This window comes from Fulmarus glacialis, unplaced genomic scaffold, assembly GCF_000690835.1.
Source record: "Fulmarus glacialis isolate BGI_N327 unplaced genomic scaffold, ASM69083v1 scaffold1737, whole genome shotgun sequence".
NCBI classification, from domain to species: Eukaryota; Metazoa; Chordata; class Aves; order Procellariiformes; family Procellariidae; genus Fulmarus; species Fulmarus glacialis.
The window spans coordinates 188-23500 of record NW_009221052.1 but is presented as its reverse complement, the minus strand read 5'-3'; the positions used below and the strand labels follow the sequence as shown (position 1 = coordinate 23500).

The following is a 23313-nucleotide window of genomic DNA, read 5'->3' as shown; positions in this document are numbered from 1 at the left end:
GTTTTCTCATCCTGTATGTTCAAATTCAGTTCAAACTGTGTATTAAACTTCCCTGCCCTTCACAGTATTGTTTTTTTGGTGTCGTGGTTTTTTTTTTTTTTTTTCCTATGCAGTCCGTATGGCCTTTGGCCCAAGCTATCTCACCTTCATTCTACTTTGACCCGAAAAATGAATTTTATTTTTTCTTGGTAATTTATAAAAAAATACATTGCAAAAGTAAACAGAAGAGAGCCAAAATCTGAAGATAAATTATCTGCATTTTTCTCTTCATATTTCTGAACTTCCATTTGTATTATGTATGATGTTACTTCTTTAGGCACATCTTAATTGATAAAGTTGCATTTCAGTTTTGCTTCTAAGTGTGTAATGGTAGGAAATTGTAAAGAGGGAAAAGTCTGAGGCCTCATTTGCCAGATGACATTTGTTTTGCTATCTGGTGCTTCCCAATGTTGAGAAGTGGTAATAGGAGATGACAGTCATGCATGTAGATTACAGTTGACTTTATATCCCAGAGATACCAGACTGATTCCATAACTGGATATCAGTAACTTGGAAAAATAAACCATTTTAGCTCTCATAAGCTCATAGTATATTTGTTATGTGGATAAATAATGAGAAATATAAAATTTGGTAGTTTTAGGGAAAATTTACTTTTTTTTTTTTTTATTTTGTTGAAGGTGAAGAATGGCCCTACATACAACTGTACAGAATGTAGCTGTGTCTTCAAAAGCTTGGGTAGTTTAAATACGCATATCAGCAAGATGCACATGAGTGGTCCACAGAATTCTGCAAGCTCTTCAACAGATGTATCTCACGTTACAGCGGTAAGCTTTGCTTGGTATATTGTGAAAATGCCTTTAAGAGTTTAATTAGATCTATATCTTAATTCCAGTAATTCTTCAGATAGGTTAGAACTAAAAGACCTGTAGCTGGTTTTTGTCTTTTTAAAGTCTTGTGTCATTTTTGGAATTGATTTGCATTATTAAATACTGGCAGAATGTAAATTGGCCAAGTATATGCAAAAAAGGATTTACGATTTGAGGGTTTAGATGAAAATACAACATTTTATTCTACAACTAAGTAGAATATAATCCTGGTGCTTATAGATTGTGGGTGGAAGAAAGGTTTCCTCCCCAGATAACATAAAAATAATTATGAAGTTTTGCTGGAACAATGAAATCTGGAACTATTCAAATTATGTATTAGTTTTAACTCATTTTCAGAAATTGTGTATATAATTCTAGTCCATATAAAGACATAGTGGATTCTTCTTCTGAGTATTTCTGATAACTTGTTTTGAATGTTAGCTTCTTATTTGACAGATCATAAAGGAAAAAAGTCTTAGCTTTATTGGAAGCACTGAATGTTGTGAGGTTTTTTTGTTTACCAAGATACAAGAAGCTAAATTTCAGAAAGTGCCTCTGGTTTCATAAGACTCTCTTATTTTTTGAGCTAGTGCATGTTTAATGTGTCATAGTACATTCTTTTTCTTTGAACAGAACTACCTTTTCTACCTTTATCCATTCTGTTTCGCATCATTTCCAACTTGTGCTTTAAAGGTCAATGGATGACAAGTAATATCAGACTTTGAAGAGGAGGGTTAAAATTTGAAGTCTCAATTTCATTATGCAGCTGTATCTTGTTGAAAACAAGTGTTTAGTAGTATTGTTGGAGAACCATTTTTCTTTTTTAGATTTCATAAAGGTTTTTTGTATGGTAGATGCTATTTGTCCTTCAGGTTAACTAAAAGAAAGAAAAGACTCGTGTCTTACTTGCTTGCAAGTCCATATAATCTCTATGTCTTTTTGTTCCAGTCTGCTCTACATACAAGCCTAATCTTAAAAGCAGAATGGAAAAGGATTCCTTCGTACTACTTCATGTTTGCTTTCCCTGTCCAGCTGTGTTTTTCTTGTTTTCGTTTGCTTGAGTATTTTGCATTTGCATTGCATATCGATATTACAGAAGTGTGTTGTTATTATCTTTGCTGCATGCGTACTTCTCTGCTTGCATGAAGGAGGGGAAAAATAAAGAATACCTCCATACAATAGCATAAGCAAAATAGGAGAAAAAAATTTCTTTCTAAAAACAGATGCCAAGAAGTTTAATAAGGAAGAACAAAGATAATAACTGACATGTCAATTGCATATTAAAAGAGTATTACACTTTTTATTTCTGATTTTATATCTGAAACTTCAGAGATTTAATGATTGATTGATTTTTATTGCTATAGGAAGATGGTACATTCTTAGATTAGCGCTAGCATTCTTATATTAGAACTGCCTTCTTCATTCTGCAAAAAACTTGCAGAGCTTCTTTAATTACAAATCTCCAGTATAATAATTCTGTTCTGAAGTTTGCAATCAGTCTCTGTCATCCCTTGTTATACACCTGGGGATGAACAATGATTATGTCCTTAATACAACAAGTTCCAAAAGTTGAAGTCTCCTTAATGCTGTGCTACCACAGAGCGCATTCTTGTGTGATACATGAGTACATCTTGTAAAATATGCTTACTGTAAGGTTGTTATTTGTCTTTTGCTGCATCAGTGCTTATAGCTAAGGTATTGGTTTCTGTAACTTGTGTTTATTTAATGTATATAAACTATGAAGCAACATTAGTGATTCTAGGTACTATTGTAGCTCTCCCGTAGTCTCATTTTTTCTGTCCCTAGTCTCCATACTGTGGGAAAATGAATGGTGCTACTTTTATGTGTGATATTAGCCATGTTTTTCTTTTTGTACAAAGGCTTAAAATACTTTATTTTCATTTCTTTGTAGGACTCTGTCACTCAGCCTTTAACAACATCCCCTGCTAATCTTTTGCAAACTGTTGATAACAAATGGAAGAATGTAAGTGTACAGTTTTTGTCATATTTTTGTGTCAAGACTGAAAGTGGGAGAAACATTCTACAATTTTGTAAGCTTTCATTTAACTGGTGGAAAAGGATATGCAGCGGTCCTCTGTGATAAGTTGATCAGCTAATATGTGAAGGCAGACTTCTTGGTGAATGCAGCTGGCTGTTTGCGAATGGAACAGGTCTTGAACAGATTATATTCCTTCATTTGTGATACAGTCATGATTTTGCACATAATTCTGTTCATTAGGTCTTCAAAATGGAGGCAAATATTCTCCTGTATAAAAAGAGGAGAGTAAGGCCTGTCATAAATACCGGATTATCCTGCCCCTCTGACTTTACTTCACAGGGATACTATGGTTTGGGTGGAGAGGGAAGGAGCTCTGTTGGTGCTGTTTGAGTTGGTTGGAATTGGGGCAGCAGGGGAACCGTGGGGCTCAGCAGGAGCCCATGGAGCCGCGGAAGGGTGATGCAGGGCTGCCTTGCTGGAGCCCCATAGCAAGCAGTCTTGATGTACAGGCGGGCAGCCTTGATGTGCCAGTCACAGTGAGAGCATTAGCGTGTTTTGTTGCAGCTATGTAGCATGTTGTTTGTCAGCTATAGGTTGCAGCATGGTGTCTTAGTGACAGACTAATTTGACTTGCATTCCCCTCTTCCCAACTTCAGCCACTGATTATCTTCTCATGTACTAGAGTCCACAAAACCAAGGACTAGGAAATGTTGCAGAATTGCTTTAAAGTCACCATACCCAGTCTATCCACTTTCTTTTTACCTTTTACTGTGAATTCAGTGTTCCAGGACCAGTTAACTTAAAGCTGAACAGAACTGACGTGAACTAATTTATTACTAATATTTACTGTATTAATGTCGTGGTTTAATCCCAGCCAACAACTAAGCCCCACACAGCTGCTCGCTCACTCTCCCCGGTGGGATGGGGGAGAGAATCAGAAGAGTAAAAGTGAGAAAATTCACGGGTTGAGATAAAGACAGTTTAATAGGGAAAGCAAAAGCTGCGCACGCAGCAAAGCAAAACAAGGAATTCATTCACTGCTTCCCATCGGCAGGCAGGTCTTCAGCCATCTCCAGGAAAGCAGGGCTCCTGCTCACGTGTAACGGTTACTTGGGAAGACAAATGCCATCACTCTGAATGTCCCCCCTTCCATCTTCTTCCCCCAGCTTTATATGCTGAGCGTGATGCCATATGGTATGGAATATCCCTTTGGTCAGTTGGGGTCAGCTGTCCTGGCTGTGTCCTCTCCCAGCTTCTTGTGCACCCCCAGCCTACTCGCTGGTGGGGTGGGGTGAGAAGCAGAAAAGGCCTTGACTCTGTGTAAGCACTGCTCAGCAGTAACTAAAACATCCCTGTGTTATCAACACCGTTTTCAGCACAAATCCAAAGCATAGCCCCATACTAGCTCCTGTGAAGAAAATTAACTCTATCCCACCCAAAACCAGCACAATTAAATAAATAGTTATACCGTGTTTCTTATCAGACTTTTACAAGTATTAAAAATGGCTGTTCTTCAGAAGCAGTTTATTTTAAGTAAATTTTTAGTATTTCATAGTAAATATTTCATTTTTTTAACCAATTGAAATTATTTTCCGTGGTAAGGAGTGATATCAGAGGTGATGCCTGGTTTTTAGGAGGGGCTGTGTGTGTGTGTGAAAGCACAGGTCTGAAAAGAAGATAATCATCAATTGTGCCACATTGTGTGGTTCCCTGTACTTGATGCAGTGTGCCAGGTTTTTCCCCAGTGAGAGGTGCCAGTTGGGAGCAATGGATCCCATTGCCCCCTTCTCCCAGAGTTGCCTGGTGCTCTTGGCTACCAAGTGGGAGAACCGGTCCAGTTCCATCCTTAGTCTGTGTCCTCAAACCTGTTTCTTCTCCTGAGAATGGCTGAGCCACCAAGCAGTTTCAGTGTGAAGCTTTACGAGTCAACTTCAGCTTACGTGTAGTGGATCTAGGAAACCAAGCAAGGAGAAGCCTGACTTTCTAGTCTAGCAGTTAGAGCAGAAACCTGAATTCTCCTTCCCCTTGCTAGGGTACCTTCTATTTTTACAGTAGTAACTGTATACTGTAACATGTATGGGAATCTTCTGGAAAAGGAATGCATGGCATCACCTCAAAACTAATGCAGACAGACCTCGATGCTAAGGTGAATCAGTGGCAATTTTGTTATGTGTTTTCAGATATTCCTCCTTTGTACTGTCTCTTGTTTCCGTGCCTTCAGATGCACAGCCTGCCTGTTTATGTTCAGTTGCTGTTCATTTGTTGAACTAGGATATATGCTCAGATTCCTCCATGGGACTGTACCATGTATCACACATGGTTTTAAGAAAATGTATAGGTACTTTTCTTTTATGTAATGTTAGCTTTTTGGTAAGTAGAGCTAGTTGCATCCTTAATGATTCTTCCTTTTCCTTCTTGTAATGGATGTGATAAAAAGCAGCGATATATTTTGTATTTTCAAATAGAATGACATACTAAAATTAATGTGAGGCACCATGAGTGATTTTTAAAACTTTCTGAGAGAACTTGTAAAAGAGGTAAGCAGGGAATCACCACTGTTACTGTGTTTCTGATGGAGTCCCTTGGAAATTAATTCTTGACCCTACACTACTTAATATTTTGTCAGTGACCTGGAAGAAAATATAAAATCATCACGGATCAGGATGATACAAAGATTGAGGTAATCTATGAAGAGGACAAAATCACTGATACAGAGTCATCTGGATTTCTTGATGAGCTGGGTGTAGCAAGCAATATATGTTCTGATATGGCCAAGAATAAAGTCACATATAGAACAGGAAAAGTAGGCCATATTCACAGGATAGGAGTTTTCAAGGATTTTAAATTCCCCTTATAAGTAGGGATGGAAGAGGTAATAATTGATTTATCAGCTAAAAGTTAGGTTTTCCTTGTCTGGAAAGATTAGTTTTGGTCTCTTTATGTAGAGGAAAAAACTTCGCATAGAAATGAAAGCTTGTATGTCCTTTGTATTTCATTATGGGAATTTTTGCTTTTGTCGGTTGTCTGTTTATAATGTTCACTATTCATGAACTGTATTCAAAGATACAGGAGGAAGCAGAGCCATCAGAATTCTTAAAGTATGATATGATGTGTTTTATTATTGAAGAGATTCAAGGCGTGTTATCTATTTTGCCCATCAGATAAAATATTTAAGGATGACTTGATCTGCTGTTTTGAAGAAAAGGGAAAAATCTGTAAAGTCTTTAATAGAGAAGAGAAAAAAGTTTTGAGGGTTGAAGCTAGACAAATTCACACTTTGAAATAAAGTATGGAATTTTAGTGTGGATAATTTACTGTTGGAGCAACTTTTTGAAGTTGAATAGCAACAGAAAAAGTTACCACAATAAATTAATATTGTGGTATATATAATTAAAAAATAAATCTTGATTTAAAGAACTGTTATAATTTCTGTATAGTTGAGTTACTTGAAGGAGTAATTCACTCAGAGCAGTCACATGGTCTGTGTTACACAGCAGATCAGACAGACTAAGGGTGATCACAAGGTCCACTATTCTAATTGAACAAATGTGGAATTATGAAGTAGTAATAAAACACTTCATTATCTATGCTATTTTTAAAATCAGTTATTGAAGTGAGACTTACAAAGAGACCTCTGAAACTTTTTATAGTGAACAGGGTATCTTAATAGTAGTGGTAACAAACTTTATACGCGTGCATATGTATATATTATTTTTCAGAAAAAATAACCTCCATGAGACTGTATATAAACTGCTGTATAATACATGAACACACTGGCTAAATACATGTAATACTGTAATTTTCATGTCAAAGATGATGTTGAGCAGTTCCTTCATTAACAATTCTTTTTTCTCCTGCTAAGGCATGGGAGAATTTCATAGACTTTTTAGTGTAGGCTTTCCACTCTACTGAAGAGCTTCCCTGCATTCTGTTTCAAAAAGTGAATTATCTTTATATAGAGCTGTTATGCACTTCAGCAAAACACTTTGCTTCAGTTCCTGTTTATTGCAATGAAAATGGCATATAGTGTGTTTTATTTTGTAAGATACGTATTGAAATGTTTATAGCACTTTTGCTAAATTGGAATCTGAAGAGATGGGGGTTTTCCATCTGTCCCACTGGTGAGATGAAAAAAGATGAACTAATGGTTAAATCAGCAAAACAGCAAGTGCTATTCTCACATGCATGCAAGAGAAATGAGATAAGGGTTTGTTTTATATCGTCTCATGAGAAGGCATTAAGAATACTTCATCAAATCCACAAGACATAACTCGAGTCAAGCTGATTTTTCTTAATATATTTCTTTGTAACCATCCTCAAATACAGTGACAGTGTCATTTTAACTGTTCAGTGTAATGTGAAAGTATAAAGAAAATCTTAGGGGAGTTTTCAGATTGGAAGAAATCTTACACACATGAAGCCTAAGATGATTATTTGTTCAAAATGATTTGAAAGAAGATAGCATTTTTTAGATGTATATATATATGTATGTATGTGTATGTATATATGTTTACGTGTGTGCGTGTGCCTGGAAGTGATTATTTTTAGAGAACAGAAGTGAGTATTAGGAGCAAATATCCAGTGTGTTCTAAGACACAGGATTACGGGGCTAGCCATTATATAAATACATATTTCTCTTTTTTCTGCAGTAAAATAAATGATTGAAAGCAGTTGTTTCAGTAACGGTATACTTAGGCAGTCTATTTATTACAAGGAAGAGAAGTTTATAAATGAAGGAGAATAGGAAGAGTCTTTATTTCTGATTTTTAAAAAGAAATACCAAGGGTTTTTATCATTTTTTTTCTTCATATTTGTTACTAAGGTAGCCTATGATACAATTATCAAATCAAAGATTAAGAAACTTGATTTTTAGACTTTGATTTTTTTTTTAGTGTTTTGACACAGCTCCATGTGTATTTAAATTTTGAGAGTATAAAGAGATTCTTCTAAAGCTAAGAGATTTAGAAGATTGAAAGTTGAAGGGAAAGAAGTTAGTAGTTTGATTGTTCTGAAACATTTTGGTGTAACAACACAAATCTCAACTAATACAAGTTTATTTTTCCAAAGGACTTGCTTTAGTTAAATGTGAACTTTAAAAAGATACCATGTCAGTGCCGTTTATTTGTTTTGGAATTACTTTTCATAGTGGTCTCTACATGTGGAATTCAGTAATTGATCCCTGTGTTTTGTAAACTTGTTGAAGATTCAGTAGATATGATTAAGTTAATTCAAGCTGTAAGCTTACAGTTACGCAGCTTGGGAAGAACTCCAGAAAAGGGATATACAGAAGCAATTCTTTAGTAGAGTGAGCAGACCTTGAATAATAGCTCTGTATAATCCTTGTATCTTATACAAGTGGACATCCTTGTAGTGGACAGTTAACAGACATTTCAGATAAGGGAGCCGAACAAGTGAGTTCATATATACTTTTCATCTTCCTTCCTTTACAAATGTACTGCTGTATATTTCAGGCCACGCATTTTCGGTCTCCACTTCTTCAACAGACAGAAAACCAGGTGTCTTCAGCTCCTGCACATCAAGGTCAGCAGGCTGTAACTGATGTCATCCAGCAGCTTCTTGAGTTATCAGAACCAGGTCCTGTAGAAAATAACCAGCCCCAACAACCTGGTCAACAACTCAACATTGCAGTGGGAATCAATAGAGATATTTTGCAGGTAAGAGCTGTGTGTGAGAAGAGCTTTACATTTCAGTGGTTTCTTTCTCGTTGTTTTTATTTTAGTGAAATTTGTTCGCAGTACTTTCAGTGATAGGATTCCTTCTGCATTTCTAAATGATTTATCAGTCAAGAAAGCATTGTAAAGATCTACTGAACGGGTATGGAACGCACCAAGATATTTTTTTGTATAATATTACAAAAGCAAGATTATAGATACTGATTACATGACCTAGAAGAAAGCTTTAAGTGTACACATGCATACATGGACATTTTATTGATCCCTTTGGCTTGTTTTTTTCTGTTGCCTAGAAGCAGCTTGTGGCACATCCTTAAGTTATGTTGTGCTTAAAACATGATGACATTTAAGAGGGGAAAAACAGTTTTATCTAGTTTAAAAATGAGAATGTATACAGGACCTTTATCCTGTTCTAATTAATAAGGGCTATTTGAATATTTCCTATTTGCAAGAAAATTCCTTCCTGGGTCGACCAATGTTTTGTCTAATCCATTATTCTGTCCTTGATACTGGCAGCAGGAGATGCTATGTAACAGAAGAGATGCAGGGCAGTAATTCAACTGTCTATGCTTGTTCTGCAGCCTCCACCACATAATGGAACAGGGCAGAGATTATTCTTCTTTAGTGTTGGTGGTAGCCTGCTAACCTTTAAACTATTTTTTCATCTTTAGTCTTTTAAGTACCATTTAAATTTCTTTTTGGAAGATCCGAATGTTACATGTAGCTACGTGCAGGTTCACCTGTTACCTGTGCTGAGTTCTCTAATGTCTGGAATGTGATGTGTAGTTGCATCAAATTACAACACAAAACATAACTGTTGTCTTGATAGCTATTAAAAAAAAAAAGTCGGTCTTTGAGGTTGGCTCTTTAAGTTATTGTATGAGCATCACTAGCCATATCATTGCACAAAATAAAAATAAAATGTAGTTTTCTTTCAAGCGATCAAATATCTGCACACTGCTGCTTAAATGTGTGTTTGAGATCTTTGATTCAGAGCCTTTTCAGTCACAATAGTATCCATAAAGGTGCCAACACTCCAGTCCCTTACAGGTGTACATAAAAATGAATACATAGTTCTTGCCTTGGTCAGATGGTTATCAGTGGTTTGTTAAAAGAGGTTTTGAGCTTTTCCGAGCCTTTCTTTGGTTTATCATTCTTCCTCTTTCTTTATATCATCTATGGTTTCTCCACAAGCTGATGGGCTTCAAATTTGACCTTTCATGGGGAACTATTCTCTCATGTAGTAGGCATGAGAGAGAACTATATATTCCTGGCAAATGCTTGATTCTGTAGAAACAATGGCACTTTTCTGAAAGGCAGTTGTTGGCACATGTATTAGTGCAGGAAATCCCACTTAAAATCTCACAGACAATCAGAAGTCAGTGTTGTGTAAGAATGTTTTTGCAAATCTGGAATTCAGGGAGGATGAGACATTTAATTCCTTTCATTATATTTGCACTATATCTTCTACGTAGTTATTTGAGAAAAGTTGGAGCAGCTGTGGGATGTTTCTTTCTTAATCTAGAAGATTTTTGTTCTCTTTTAGCAAGCTTTAGAGAACAGTGGGTTGTCTTCGATTCCCGTCTCTGCACATTCTACTGACTGCAGCCAGGCTAAGACTCCTGGGGCCCAGGATCAGAACCCAGACGTCCAGACTCTCTCAAATCATCAGGCTGACTCTAATGCAGAACAAGATAAGGAGCAAGAGAGTACAGATAAACTGGATAAAAAAGAAAAAAAGGTTATTAAGAAAAAATCACCGTTTTTACCTGGTAATGTTGCCACTGCTTGCTACCTTTTGTGCTGTAAGGACTACAGTATTTGTGGGTGTGTTGATGGCTTTATAAAGGGATTTCCCAAAATGTATTGTGGATCAGTTACAAACTTCATCTACTTTTATCTAAAAAACAGTATGTGTGTAAGTTGTGATAGTAGCATTTATAACTTTCATTATACTGATACTAAAACGTGTCAGAATGGCTTTAAGTGAAGTTACACTGTTAAATCTTCTGGATTTAGATCAGTGGAGTTTTTGGAGGAGGACAAAAAAGAAAGAATATGAATCTTTTTCCCTCTTTTTCCCGTCATCCTTGGGATTTCATGGTGTGACCAGGAGCAGAGAGTTCTTGCAAGCTCTACTCTTCCTCTTTGGAAGTGAGGCCTTACAGAGGCAGAAGTGCATGAGTGCTGCTGCCTCATGCAGATTTTCACTGATCTAGGCCATTTAGGGAAGGATGAAGGTTGGCATTGTGGATAATACTTCATGTCACCTGTGTTTGGAATCACAGTACTGATTTGATATTGTCACCATAAATGCATGTTAATATTCCACCTCCTTGCTGTATTGTATGTATGCAAGTCTGGATTTTGTCTCTGTATTTGCTTAAATGCAACTTTAGTGTTAACGTTAACACTAAGCTTAGTTAACCGTAAGCTTTAAGGTTGCTAGGAGTGGTTTGTTCCGAGTATAGCCATCATACTTTAATGGCTGTCCTGGTGGAGACAGTTCTGTAATAAGCAGTCATTGAGCTTTGTTCATAGTAACGTCATAGATACATTGATGTTGCTTTTTTCTTTGCAAGGGATGCAGAAATTGATCCAAAGTTGAAAACGCATCTTCTCCAGCATAACTGTGCTAAAAATCAACATTAACTCTTTCCTCTGGTAATAATAACTATTTTGTTCCTTGGGTGCAACAGTAACAACTCTCTAACTCTGACTGCAAATAAAAAATAAAAGGTCCCTGCTCTACAGTCAAACATGATCACCTTTATTTTTTGATAAAATAACATAACCTCAGTGTATTCACATGGTTTACAGAAAAAAACGCTACATGAATGGATTTAAACAAGCGAATATATGATACTGGACAGCATATATGAATAAAAAACCCTGATAAGATTTAGAAGCTTCTTTTGTCATTTTTGTTGAGAAAAGGTATGCTGTGACTTTAGGACAGAGCTTAGCGTTCTTGGATCATAAAACAACTTACGTGAAAAAGTAGCCTTAAACTGTAAATCGTTCAGAAGGACATTTTACGGAATTTTTGCTCCTTTAAAAATTTATAAATTGTAATTTAAGTCTGAATTTGCAGAAGAGAGGGCCGTATAAAGTATCTCATCCAGTTAGTTAGATAAGTGTTTAGTACTTAAAGTAATTTGCTGTTATAGTTGAGGAGTTATATTCATTGTTGGATAATTTTGTGTTAGATATGGTATTTATAAGTTAACTGGTATATTATATTGCATTACACCTACATTCCGTATTTCTAGGTGGCATACAAATTGCATTCTTTTTATTCTGTGAAGTCAGACATTTCTTAGCTTTTTTTTTTTTTTTTTTTTTATCTTCTTCCTTTTAAAAAGGAAGTAGCATAAAAATGTTTGAATTTCAACAGGATTCTCTTGGGTTTTGTTTTTGTCATTCCAGCCCATTACTATTTTTGTGAAGTAGAATGTATCTGATAGAGAAGTTAAGTGTCTACCAAGTGTTTTGTAATGGCATCTATTTCACAAAATGTTTTTGTGTTTTGATTGCTTTGTATAATGGGGTCAGTGTAGTGGAATTTTTGAAGAACTGTTAAAATGTTTCAAACATTCATTTTGATGTTGTTCCATATTTTAGGTTCTATACGTGAAGAAAATGGAATAAGGTGGCATGTTTGTCCATATTGCTCTAAAGAATTTAAAAAACCAAGTGATCTAGTGCGCCACATTCGCATTCATACCCATGAGAAGCCGTTCAAGTGTCCCCAGTGTTTCCGCGCCTTTGCTGTTAAGAGTACTCTCACAGCACACATAAAAACACATACTGGCATTAAAGCTTTCAAGTGCCAATTTTGTATGAAATGCTTTTCCACCTCAGGGAGTTTAAAAGTTCACATTCGTCTACATACAGGTAAGGCCTCAAAATTGCTTTGGTGTTTTCTATGATGTGGGTGGGACCTAAATTGAAAAAAGACAATGTGAAGTGCTTAAATTGTAGAGATGTCTATCATGTCATTGGTATCTATCAGAGAATGAACTGGTTTTAGTGTCTTATATGATGAACTTAAATTTTTGTCATAGCTTTCTAGTGTTTCATGGCTTTGGAACTTTGTTTGGGCTCTTACAAAAGCCATGGACATTTAGTTTTCTGATGATGACTCAGCTGTTGCTCCTTTTTGATACCGCTATTGTGAGTGTATTTAATTGTGCTTTCTAAAGAGTCATACTCTTAGAATTTGAGTTCTGATTTTACATATCCCCAGTCATTTTTCACATTTACTCTGCATCTTTTCTTTCCTCCCCTGCCCCACACTTTTTGATAATTTCACTGTATCACTCAGGACTATTTGGTTACTTCCTGTTTTATCTTCAACAAGAAGGTGTTGCTTGGTGTTTTCACCAACTTACCTGTTTTCGGTATCTTACACTGCATACCCTAAAACTCCTCTGTTCATATGGTTCTTGTTTACATCATACATGATGTCTTCAATACCTGGTTTTCTGTGGCTGAACTTCTATCCTCTGCATAGAGAAAAATGAATTCTTCACTCTTGGTGGACTACCTGGTTGTTTTCCACTTTTCTTTCTTTGTTCTTGCAGGTAAATAAGCTTTCAGCAAGATAAGCTTGTAAATGTGCTGTTCTTTCCTTTCACTCCTGTTTATGTATTTACATTCTGCAAAAGTATCATTCATTGGCTATGTGCATTTGGTGTTCAATATGTTTTATGGTCAGATGCCTTTAATCCATAAAATATCAATGTTGGATTCATCTGCAGAAAGTTTTTCACTTTGTTTTTTGTAAACTTGTAAACCAGTATTTTTTCTGTTACTTTAAAGTCAACCTTACTTTATTTAAGAACTCAGACTCATTCAAAGTGCCAAAAGCACTAGGTGGCTTGAAAAATAGGTAGTCCAGTGTTTATGGAACTCCAGTGTGTAGTTAGCCATCATTCAGCACACTTGTTTTTCCTGTCAGAGATGTTTGCTTCTTCCTCTGTCTAGCAGGTTAGGCTTACCGGATCAGGTTAGAGGTTCATCCAGCCCCGTATGCTGTCTCTGATGGCAACGTGTGGAAAAGGGGAAGCCTACAGTAATGCTTCTTAGCAGCGTACAACTAGCTTCTGTTAATCTTTGGGTTGAGGGCTTTATGAAGCAGGCTGTACCTCTGCAAAAAGCAGCACTTCGTAGATTTTTTTTGTTCCAAAGAACTTAGCTAATCGATTTTGAACCCATGTGAACTTACTACTAGAACAACCTAACATAATGAATTCAAACGTTGAGCTACATGTTGAGTAAAATACTTTCTGTTGCTTTAAATATTCTGCTTAGTAGTTTCATACGATGTTTTAGTTACTGTATTGTGAAGAATAGTTCATTCTTATTTCTTGTACATTTTTTCCACCTGTGATTTTATAGAGCTTTCTTCATAATACCCAGTCATGTTTCCTAGCCTTCTAAGTCACAAGATTTTCCCCTTGAACAAAAGCTGAAAGTTCATCAGCTTTGCCTGTCTCTGTAACTTACCAAGTTCTCTAGTATCCTTTCCAAGGACAGATTTCTACCGGATTTTCCACTGCAAAAGTCTTTCTTTAATAATTCCTGTTGGCATGCTTTTTTGACTGCTATTAAACAGCATTGATGTTTTCAGAGACCGATCTAGAATTTCTTTAAACTTTGTCACATCACTGTTCCTCTGTTTTGTCCTATTATATATCATTTGTCTATGTGTTCTCTGATTCTTTTTTCTCACAGTTTTTAATAGTTTGCTTTGGAAGGACATTTGACCTGCGATCTACAATTCTTAGGGTAGCTTCTGGAACCCTTTGAAAATTGCTGTCATTTTTGCATCATCCAGTTTCCTGATAACAAGCTTGCTTAAAGTGATGTGTTACAACCAGTTAGTAGTTCAGCAGTTTCATAACTTACTTTTGATTGGATTTTATGGATCTGTTTTGAAAACCTATTTAACAATAAACACACTGATAGAAAACAAAAAAGAAAATACAGAAAAGATAATCTGTATTCCAAAGCTACATTTCTAGGGCAGTGGAAATAAAATCACAAACTAATATTTTTTTTAATCTTTTGCAGGTGTTAGGCCTTTTGCTTGTCCTCACTGTGATAAAAAGTTTAGAACATCGGGCCACCGGAAGACTCATATTGCTTCACATTTTAAACATACTGAACTAAGAAAGCTGCGACATCAACGTAAACCTGCAAAAGTTCGAGTAGGAAAGACGAGTGTTCCAGTACCAGATATTCCTTTGCAAGAGCCCATACTCATAACTGATTTAGGTAAAGAGCAAGTAAATCCATGTTCTCTTGACATTTGGATTTCGCTGGAAAATAGAGGTCACAGTTTAATCAAGCAAACACATTGAGAGCTTACTCAGAAAGATGCACTTTGAAATAATCAGAAATATTCGGAACATCAGAAATAATCAGGCTTTGGAAAAGTGTCATATTTTATAGTTTGCTTGCACTAGAATTAGTAAGAGTCTTTTTTATTTACAGAGAAATCGTATAATCCTTACCAGAGAAAAAGCGTATGCATTTTCACATTACATTAGGAGAGGAGTTTAATTTAACTATTGTTAAACTGTTGGTATAGAAAAGATGACAGACAGTTCATGACCTAGATTCTTCTTGAGATGATCATGTTTATTCAAATTACATACATTAATGAGTTGGTGTGTTATAAGATTTTAGTGTATTGGGTATAATTGTGACATCAGCTGAATTAGTGGAATCATTAGTGGTAATATTTCAAAAAAAGGTAGAATAATTCTGGAACATGCTATAGAGAATTCATACAGTTATTTTAATTCTGTTGTAGAATAATTATTACAACATTATGTAAAACCACTTTCTGGAAGAAGGCAAGTTGTTGTACAGCTCGTTCAAGACAATATATATATTTTTGTCCAGTAGAGATCAATGTAGTGGGCAAGGCGTTTACTCTTCATTGTTGTTTGACTCACCAGTCTGCTAACCCCTGCCTTGTCTGTTGTGTAGTCATCTTTATATAGTAGGAGATTATATTGGTAATATCTTGAGCCTAAAATCTTTATCACTCTTTAAAAATCCTTTTGCTTTCACTGCTTCCAAGAATTGCCGTAGGCAAGAGTAGTGGCTATTTTGGTATCAGGTATAAGAAACTTAGATTTTCAGAGTAGCAAGAAAACTGAGCTGACAGCCTCAGATATTCAGATCACACAATATTTCTTTCTTGAGTGAACCCTGGAAACATATGCAGTCCTATTTCTTGATTTTAAAGAAAAAAGCAATCAATTAAGATCTCTGCAGTAAAATCTGTTTTTTGGGAAAAAAAAAAAATTAATAAAAAAGTTGTTTCCTTCAGGTACTGATAACACCTGAACTCTGCTGATATTGGAGTGTAAAATTAAGAAGTTCCACCATTTGTCTAGAAAGTGTCATGTTTTTTTCAACCCAGTGACAATATTTTCACTGTTCCCAGAAAAAAAATCTTGTTTCTTGTAGAGTGTCAAGAAACTAGTATTGTTGCTCTGTACTAGTGTTAATCTTTGAGTGGCACCTTTGATGGGAAAAAAAATTAATAAATGTTGGTATATATTTTACTTTTAAAAAAGTCTAAATTACTCTCAAAGTCTATAAAAAAAGTCTGCAAATTGTTCTCTACCTGTTACAATGTTTGTTTCATTTTATTCCAGTTGTTGATGGTATGTATTGACTAGGAATTGTAAAAAATTATTGTAATTTTTCTAGCCTATACTGTGGTTCCAAAGATGGAACTGATGGGAGGAAAAGTATCTTTTTATAGAACTCAGAACTATTTTGCTGACTTGCTATATCCAGTGTAGAGCCACCTTTATCTATTCTAACAGTTTGGAAAAATGTTTAATTTATCAAAGTTGAACAGTTGAGTAAATAGTTTGGAAGTGTTTTATTGGGAATTTCTGTTATTTCTGTTCTGTTACGTATGTTATTAGGAATTTCTGCAAACCAGAACCATTGTAACCTGGGATATGCTCACAAGTTAGTCAGCTGTCATTCATTAACTGAATTATTCTGCTTTTATATGATCAAAAATAACTGAAAGTAAATATTTGTCATATGGAGTTCCTTCTCTTCTGATTTCAAAGGCTTGTGTCATCTCCATAGTAGCAGTGTCATGAACACTACTACTAATTATCATCACAGAAGGATGCCAGAAGGAATTTAGAAAGTAGGGTTATGGGTTTGGTTTTGGTGGGGGTTTTGATTTGGTTTTTTGGGGGATTTTTTGGTGGGGTTTTGGTTTTTGTTTTTGTTTTAAGATAAAATGTTTTTACTAGACCAACTGAGTTAGGGAAGGTGAAGGAAGTTTTGGCATATATATATAATTATAAATATATATGAATAACATACATATATATACATAAACTTTTTCAAGTCTGAGACGGAGAAACTTACTCTTTTTTCATTGTTGCCATCTCTTCTCAAAATTGAGAGAATTCCCTCTCCTTGTTTTCTGCTCTTTTCAATTACATTTGGAAGTCAGCAGAAACACTTCAGGCTTTCCTTTCTGAATATGAAATGTAGCATGCTAGATGAAGCAGTCTGAAGAAAGAAAAGACGACATAAAAGGCTGTTGTGGTAAATATTTAGGACCATAAAGGGATCTTTTGCATATTTGTTGAATCTTCGCCTTGTGTATTAGTATTGTGATGAGTACTTTTGAGTTCACAGATATGTGAATGATGATGAGGTTTTTTTTCACTTGAGAAGTCTACTGCTGTTCCCATTCTGTCACAGTGTTTGGGATGATGCCCTTCTGTTGGCTGCTTCTGAGACAGCATACTCTTGCATTAGCAGTTGGACATATAGCAGCAGGAACTTTTAACTGATTTTCCAAAACAACAGGGAACAGTCTATAAAGGGCATTTGTTTAAATAAGTTGGTTTGAGGTTTGGGGCTTTTTTCCCAATAAATTTTTGGAGGTACCCAGAGAATTAGCAAGACTGACTGATTAGCCCAAGTAGATGATGTACAAATACAATAATTTTAATGGACTTCTTTTATCCTTTAAGTAAAGGAAATACATATCTTCATACATAATCATTTTCACAAAATGCATATTAAATATTTGTCAAGTTATAATGTATATCTGGGGTACAGTGTTTAAATGTCACTTGGTTAAGGTGGAGGTTGGAAGAGCAAAATATTATTTGATTAGCAGTGAATTAACTTTTTTTAAAGTTAATGCTTTTTTTGAACATAGGTGAGGTTTAATGTAATGAGGTGGACCTATGGATAAAAGAAGAGCTATCACTAAAATAGATAGCATGTGCAATATAATGTGTATAATGCTAAATAGATGCATGCATAATTTTAAATAAGTGCTGAAAACATGCTCATTTTCTTTACATTCTTGCATACTAAAAGTCACTTTTTTTTCCAAATACTGGCTCTTCAGGCTACTGCAACTTTGGAATAACTTTACCAATTAATTTTTCCTTTTTGTGTGTGTTTATGTGTGCAGGTCTTATCCAGCCAATCCCAAGGAATAGCCAGTTCTTCCAAAATTATTTTAACAATAATTTTGTGAATGATGCAGACAGACCATACAAATGTTTTTATTGCCATCGAGCCTATAAAAAATCTTGTCATCTTAAACAACACATCAGGTAAAATAATACAAAGAAGAAAGGAAATGCATGTAATAATAAATTTATGGAAAAGCATGACATTTATATAGTGTTCGCTGAAAAGACTTCTTTTTTTACCATCTCTGAGTAGTGAACCAGTGATAATTGATTTTTCTGGTAAAGTTAGAGGAGATTTTGGGCTAATTCATACCTATGTGCAGTCCTAGCAATAGAAGTGGTTGCGTTTAGCGTGCAGTTTAGCTTACTAACACTCAGACTCTTTTTCCCTAAACTATAGAAAATATAGAAAAGTATAGAAAATAGCCAGCATTGTATGTGAATTCTTGTCATAATTTTGTAATTGCATACTCCAGATCATCTGCTTTGTATGTAACTGCTATTTTTTGGGAAGGAAATCAGCTTTTTGTTCTGTGTGCTGTTTTCTGTGTACTAAACCTAAAAGAATTCAGGGTTACATTATAATCGAGTAAACGTTCTTGGGGATCATTTTTTTCCTTGAAGTTTAGTTCAAGTTCCATATAGTAGGTGTTTGTTACTCCATGACCTTGTGGTTGTAACAGGAAAAATTTAGGTTGGAGGGGGACCAGTGGAGGTAACTAACCCAACCTTGTTTTCAAAAGAAAGGCTAGCTTCAAAGTTAGATTGGGTTGCAGTTTTACAGGCAGTGAGCTTTGACATTTAGTTGAATTATCAAACATTACTCCCTGATTTATAAACTAGGAGTAACTGGAGGAGAAAATATGAAAAAAACCCACGAAAGATCATTACTAGGATCTAAGGAAATTTTCCAAAGAAGCAGGTGGCAACCTGCTTGTTTCTGCAGTGTAAGCTCTGTACCACTTTCCCACTGTTTCTAATTCAAATCGTGGTGAGTTCCTCATGTTCTCCTTACAAATCAAGTTCTGCATTGATAGGTTCTCAAACTGGCTCGAAACAGTTCTTGGTTTCTATATGCTGTCTTAACGGGAGGGGAGGAAGTCTTGCAGTATCACATCTTTTCCTTTTGTGATATTCTACCTAGATTTCTCACTGTCTTTTGTAGACACAATCAAGCTGGATTGATTTAAATCCAAATAATTTTAAATTAGTAAATGTTGCTGGTCTGCATCATTACTGTCTTCATTGAACTAGTTGATTTAGGGACATGGTTTAGTGGGTATGGTAGTGTTGGGTTGACGGTTGGACTCGATGATCTCAGAGGTCTTTTCCAACCTTAATGATTCTATGATTCTATTTTAATTGTGTTTCACACTTGTCTCTATTTTCTTAAAGAGAGTGTAACTGTCAGTGGTTAGTTACCATTAAAATGTTAGTTGCCACTAAAGAGGGCCTTATCTGCCTAAAGATGGCCTTATGTAGCCTAAATATAAGCTAAACTTAGGCATATTTTACTGAAGCATTTATGTAGTTTACAGTTTTATTTACATTCATATTTTTTCATCTTTCATTTGTGTTAGAGAAATGTAGTTGACTGATTTGCCTAGTTCATTTTTCTTTTTCACAGTTTTGTCAGGATCCTTTGAATAAAAATGAAAGTGTTTTAATTACACAGAACATGAACAGCTTATTAGTTAAACAATTGGTTTACATGCACTAAATACAATTTTTTTTTTTCTTGTCAGAATACATTTTTTGTTTGAAAATTCTGTTCTTCAAATGCCTGTGCTTGAATTAATTCTGCTGTTGGGTATACACATGCTCCAGCTCAGGATAAACTATCTTTAAAAGCCTCATTACTTATTATGTGCATCTTTCTTTTTCTTCTCCCATACTGAAAATACAAAGATTTGATGGGAGTACCAATCACTTGCCACTGTGTTTCTTTCTGATTGATCTTTGCAACAGAGTACTGAGTGAAGCTTAGCTTGGCTTGGCTTTATTCGGGGTTTTGTAAAAGAATTGGAAACTTTTCTCTTTTTCCATGTTTGTAAATTGGTATTGCTATACCTAAACTACTAGACTTGACACTTGTGTGGTCAATCTGTTTTCACGGAATGATGCTGATCATTGCTTAGAAAGCTTGTTTCCCTCTCTGAAACCTAGGGAAATTTGTAGTAGGGGTATTTTCAGTAGAGCAGTGACTGAATAGTGTGTCAGGTTCTCCCACAGGCACACCAAGGAAGGGTTGGGATACCCTACCGCTGATTTCCATAGATGTATGTTGGTGGGAAAAAAGTAATCTTGCTATCTGTCACACTTCTTTATTATGGCATCTGATGTGCTCGTCATAGACTTCTAAGGCTACTGTAATCATAAGCCATCCCTAACTTTTCCCAATTTTGGTAAAGCCTGCTTCCTTTATCTTCCATTTCCTAGCATTCACATTGCCTTCCTCCTAGCTCTCACTCCTGGGATGCTAGAGTTGTAACCCTTAAAATTCCCATTGCACTCCACTTCCTAACCTGTCCTTCAGTTTGTTTTATATCTCGATATAGTCCTAAAAGGAAACTCCTCTAGCACCTCTGGAAGGAAGGATATAGTGAGTGGCATGTGGTGATAGTATTAGGTGAGAGGGTTTCCCCCCTTGAATATTGTTTTCGCATAGCAGTCTGAAAGACTAGTTGTACTTGTGTTGTGCCTTGTTCAGGGGGTATTCAGGGTGGACACAGTTCTTTTCCCAAAAGTTTTGTTATTAAACATAGTAGTAGTATATAATACTAGTAGATAATACTATATACGGAGGCCCGTATATTTTTCTCCAAACTTTTGTGGACATTGTTTTAGCTGAATTGAGGAAAATACATGTGAATGATAATATACTAGTCTGAAGAACTAGTATATTATCTGGCATGGAAAAATTCAACCCAAATGTTTTAATTGAGGCAAAGTATGATCAGAAAAGGAGATTGGACTGTAGAATATAATTAAAACTGTCAGACAGTATTGCTTCTAGCCCTGCCAGTGATGACATGCGGGTTGTTTATAATTTATTAAAGCTTTAATTTATGGATTTTGTTAACTGAGGCCTTTTCCATCCGTACAGCAATCGTCACAGTTTGGTTTATTTTGCTCATTTTAAAATGTAGTTTTTTGATAACTCTGTAAATCAAACTGTTAAGTCTACTTTAACTTCTGCTTTCTCTTAAACAGGTCACATACTGGTGAAAAGCCATTTAAGTGCTCTCAGTGTGGAAGAGGTTTTGTGTCAGCTGGAGTTCTGAAAGCACATATTAGAACACACACTGGATTGAAAGCTTTTAAGTGTCTTATATGCAACGGGGCCTTCACTACTGGTGGTAGCCTCAGGCGACATATGGGGATCCATAATGACCTTCGACCGTATATGTGTCCGTATTGTCAAAAAACATTCAAAACATCACTAAACTGTAAAAAACACATGAAGACTCATAGGTATGTTTACAGTTTTTATATGAATCTTTCAGTGTATTTCAGTAGCCCTTCCTTAAAGATACTTGGAAAGGCAGCTTTGCTCTTTAGCAAATGCTAATAATTGAATAAGGAAGTTTATTTACGGGTAGCAAATACTTAGGTAGCTCTGAAGGTATAGTAAATTATGGTGTATAATAAAACAAAAATCTGTTCCGATAACTGTCCGACTGAAGCCACAAAAAGACCTTCTTACCCTTCTTTGCAGATATGAACTTGCACAGCAACTTCAGCAGCATCAGCAGTCTGCTTCAATAGATGATTCTACAGTAGACCAGCAGAGCATTCATGTTTCTACACAGATGCAAGTGGAGATTGAAAGTGATGAGCTACAGCAGTCAGAAGCTGTTGCAACAGATCAGCAGGCTATTTTAGAGTTAGACCAGCAGCCAGTAGTAGGCACAGAAGAAACAGCACTAGAACAACAATTGGCTGATCAGCCTTTAGAGCAAGATGAGGGTGAGTATTTGAAATATGATAAGGTTTATAATGAGGTAAGCTTACAAGTTCTCAAATAACTTTTTAATCACAAATTTCAATTATTTGAGTTTCAAGACAATGCAAGTAAACAACTAGAAAAATACATGGAGTAAAAGCTAACTACTTAAAGTATATTGTACAATTTCTTTCACTCATTGGTGTTTAGGTTTACTGTTAAAAATATAAAAATTTGCACCATTTAGTGGTATCAAACAAAACTACTAAACAAATATAGAGAAAAGTAATACTATGTACAGAAAACTTTACCATATCACCTCTATTATTAACAAAAAACACTGCTATAGAGCCTACTTAGGAAGTAATACTTGTGTTTTGAGGTGGGAGAATACAAAATATTTCATATACTTATTCTATTAGTAGTAGTGGAACAAAGTATTTTGTTTTTGCTTATTTGCTCTTTTTCATGGTTTAATGAGTTAGCAAGTAAAATAAAGCCTACAGTAAGCAAAGATTTAAATACCTATTCAGCTAATAATTTTTTATTTATTTTTAATGTGGTAAAAATTCAGATGACTATAAAATGTAGGTTTTTGGGAACAACTGAATTATCCAGTTAAGTACATCTTCTTTTCTTGATATTTTTTCCTTTCCTTTTTTTTTTCTTTTTCTTTTTTCCTCCTCTTCCTTTCCCTATTTCAGATAGATTTGTGACATCCCAGCATGCTTTACAGGAAAACATCACTCAGTTTGAACAACAAGCTATAACACAGCAGCCCTTTGATCAACAGGGCTTATCACAAGGTTAGTAATAAAGGTTTTTAAAGTGATTTTATAAATCTGGCTTTACAGCATAGCTATCATAAAGCATTTCAAAAATGGACATCCACAGTCAAAGTAACTGCAATGCAGAGAACTTGCAAAAACTTCTTCTTAAATTACTATTTTGAAACTATATTTGGTAGAATATTTTGAATACTTAAATATAAATAGATTTTGCTTTTATGAGCCGATGTTTAGTCATTACAGTATGTGGTTTATAGTCAGGCATTTCATATTCTTTCCCTGACTGTGTTTGAAATTGCTGTGGCAGTAGGCAGTTTACACAACTTTCCCCCTAAATATAGAGCCTCGTAACCTGAGATGATCAGAAATGCGGCATAAGATTTGACTGAGTAGCTGTTGGGATTTATTATGGAAAAAGACAGTGCAAAATATAATCATGTAAAAAGCATACTTTCACCTAACCAAAGCAGTTTCCTTTTGTATTTTATAAAGCTACATAAGTAACAAATTAAGAGATTGTAAACATT

The 23313-nt window shown here is 35.4% G+C and overlaps 1 protein-coding gene across 1 annotated transcript in view; it reads left to right on the top strand.

Moving 5' to 3' along the window:
* LOC104072370 (zinc finger protein 236-like) overlaps positions 1-22809 on the top strand; it is a gene marked incomplete at its 5' end in the record, with an annotated part of 31672 nt that extends 8863 nt beyond the window's left edge. The window contains 10 exons of the mRNA XM_009580927.1: positions 678-824; positions 2779-2850; positions 8337-8540; positions 10105-10330; positions 12183-12455; positions 14637-14840; positions 18049-18193; positions 21266-21526; positions 21771-22021; positions 22703-22809. Coding sequence (XP_009579222.1) covers positions 678-824; positions 2779-2850; positions 8337-8540; positions 10105-10330; positions 12183-12455; positions 14637-14840; positions 18049-18193; positions 21266-21526; positions 21771-22021; positions 22703-22809 — 1890 coding nt within the window. The remainder of the gene's footprint in view (positions 1-677; positions 825-2778; positions 2851-8336; positions 8541-10104; positions 10331-12182; positions 12456-14636; positions 14841-18048; positions 18194-21265; positions 21527-21770; positions 22022-22702) is intronic.
* Positions 22810-23313: the final 504 nt, after the last annotated feature.